General features: G+C 49.4%; 1 protein-coding gene across 1 annotated transcript; it reads right to left on the bottom strand.

The window, feature by feature from the left end:
* Window positions 1–442: 442 nt before the first annotated feature.
* LOC124019526 (vegetative cell wall protein gp1-like) lies at window positions 443–1,426 on the bottom strand. The gene has a single exon (XM_046334888.1). It carries the CDS (start codon window positions 1,424–1,426, stop codon window positions 443–445), a length of 984 nt encoding a protein of 327 aa, XP_046190844.1.
* Window positions 1,427–2,089: the final 663 nt, after the last annotated feature.

The following is a 2,089-nucleotide window of genomic DNA, read 5'->3' as shown; positions in this document are numbered from 1 at the left end:
TAAACACTCACCAGCACACACACACACACAATAAATGTTTGGTCATTGAAAACCCCACTCTCATCATGGACGGCCATTAGAGAGAGAGAGAGAGATGATAGTGTAGCTGCGTCTTGCTCCTGCCCTATTATCAAGACCCATAACAGAGCACACAGAGTCATGGCCCCCCTCTCTCTCTTCCTCTTCCTCCATACCTCCCTCTTCCTCTCCCTCCCTTCACCGGGTCATTTCAAAGCACCGGCTGTGTTCATCGCTCTCCTCTCTCGTTCCATTACTAACGGGAGAAATGGGCAGCCATGATTTTCTTCTAAGGAACAAATCACTTTAATTGGGGTCACTGTCACCCTGCCGAGGTAAAGATCCTCCCTGTTCTCTGTTCTCTGTTCTTGTTTACTGGGTAAAAATATTAATTAAATTGGTTGCTAATTAACCTTGTGTCCGTTTAACATAAATATGTATCCATGAATTTAAATGTCTGCCATGACATGGGATTGGAGGGCTGGATGCTTGAGGGATTGGAGGGCTGGATGCTTGAGGGATTGGAGGCTTGGGAGATTGGAGGGTTGGAGGCTTGGGATATTGGAGGTTTGGGAGATTGGAGGCTTGAGGGATTAGAGGTTTGGAGGTTTGGGGGATTTGAGGATTGGGAGATTGGAGGCTTGAGGGATTGGAGGGCTTGGAGGCTTGGAAGATTGGAGGCTTGTGGGATTGGAGGATGGGGGATTGGAGGGCTGGAGGCTTGGGAGATTGGAGGATGGGGGATTGGAGGGCTGGAGGCTTGGGAGATTGGATGCTTGGGGGATTCGAGGCTTGAGGGATTGGAGGGCTGGAGGCTTGGGGGATTGGAGGGTTGGAGGCTTGATGGATTGGAGGCTTGGAAGATTGGAGGGTTGGAAGCTTGGGGGATTGGAGGGTTGGAGGCTTGGGAGAATGGAGGGTTGGAGGCTTGAGGGATTGGAGGGCTGGAGGCTTGGGAGATTGGAGGCTTGGAGGATTGGAGGCTTGAGCGATTGGAGGGCTGGGGGCTTGGGAGATTGGAAGCTTGGGAAGATTGGAGGATTGAGGGATTGGAGGGCTGGGGGCTTGGAGGGTTGGAGGCTTGATGGATTGGAGGCTTGGGGGATTGGAGCATTGGGGGATTGGAGGGCTGGAGGCTTGGGAGATTGGAGACTTGGAGGATTGGATGCTTGAGGGATTGGAGGGCTGGAGGCTTGATGGATTGGAGGCTTGAGGGATTGGAGGGCTGGGGGTTTGGGGGATTGGAGGGTTGGAGGCTTGATGGATTGAAGGCTTGGGAGATTGGAGGCTTGGGAGATTGGAGGGTTAGAGGCTTGATGGATTGGAGGCTTGGGAGATTGGAGGGTTGGAGGCTTGGGAGATTGGAGACTTGGGGTCGTGGACCAGCAGTTTTTATCGTTGTTACCATCTTGACAGGATTGCCCAATGCTGTATGGTGATTGGTTCTTATCTTTTCTAGAAATCTAGCCAATCAAAACGTCCAGTCAAGATGTTACCGTATGATTAGAGATGGGAGATTAAGATGGAAGGATGTAACATTTCAAAGGATTTCAGGGGGTATTTCTAGACGTGGATATGAATAAATTAAGTCTCTTATCAGACTGATGATATCAAACAGGGCTAAGACACGCAGCAGAAGAAACTAACCACTCACGCTCGCTCCAAAACCTTTGCATTATGCACGCTTATAAAAAAAAACTGAGGATGTGTCCCACATAGTTCCCTGTTCCCTATATAGTGCACTACGTTAGACCAGGACCCATATGACCCATGTGATGGTCATGAAGGTGATACATGACATTACGATATATTAAAGGGACTCCATGAAGGTGGGAGCACAAATCATTCACAACCCTTCAGCAGGTCGGGCCAATAGTCTGAGAGGCAGAGAAGAAAGGAGGCCATTTTGGGGTTGATAATGACATGCTGGTAAAATAGTCAAATGGCCTCAGCATCACAGTAATTGCGGAGGCTTTCAGGCCTGCTGGCATCTCTCCTGTCAATCATTTACAACTTTCTGTATTTCATGCTGGAGCTTGTCAAATATAAAACACACGGCTGGCTACTCCTG

The sequence above is a fragment of the Oncorhynchus gorbuscha genome, unplaced genomic scaffold (assembly GCF_021184085.1).
Source record: "Oncorhynchus gorbuscha isolate QuinsamMale2020 ecotype Even-year unplaced genomic scaffold, OgorEven_v1.0 Un_scaffold_619, whole genome shotgun sequence".
Taxonomy (NCBI): Eukaryota; Metazoa; Chordata; class Actinopteri; order Salmoniformes; family Salmonidae; genus Oncorhynchus; species Oncorhynchus gorbuscha.
The sequence above is the reverse complement of the archived record's forward strand: the minus strand, read 5'-3'. Positions and strand labels throughout refer to the sequence as shown.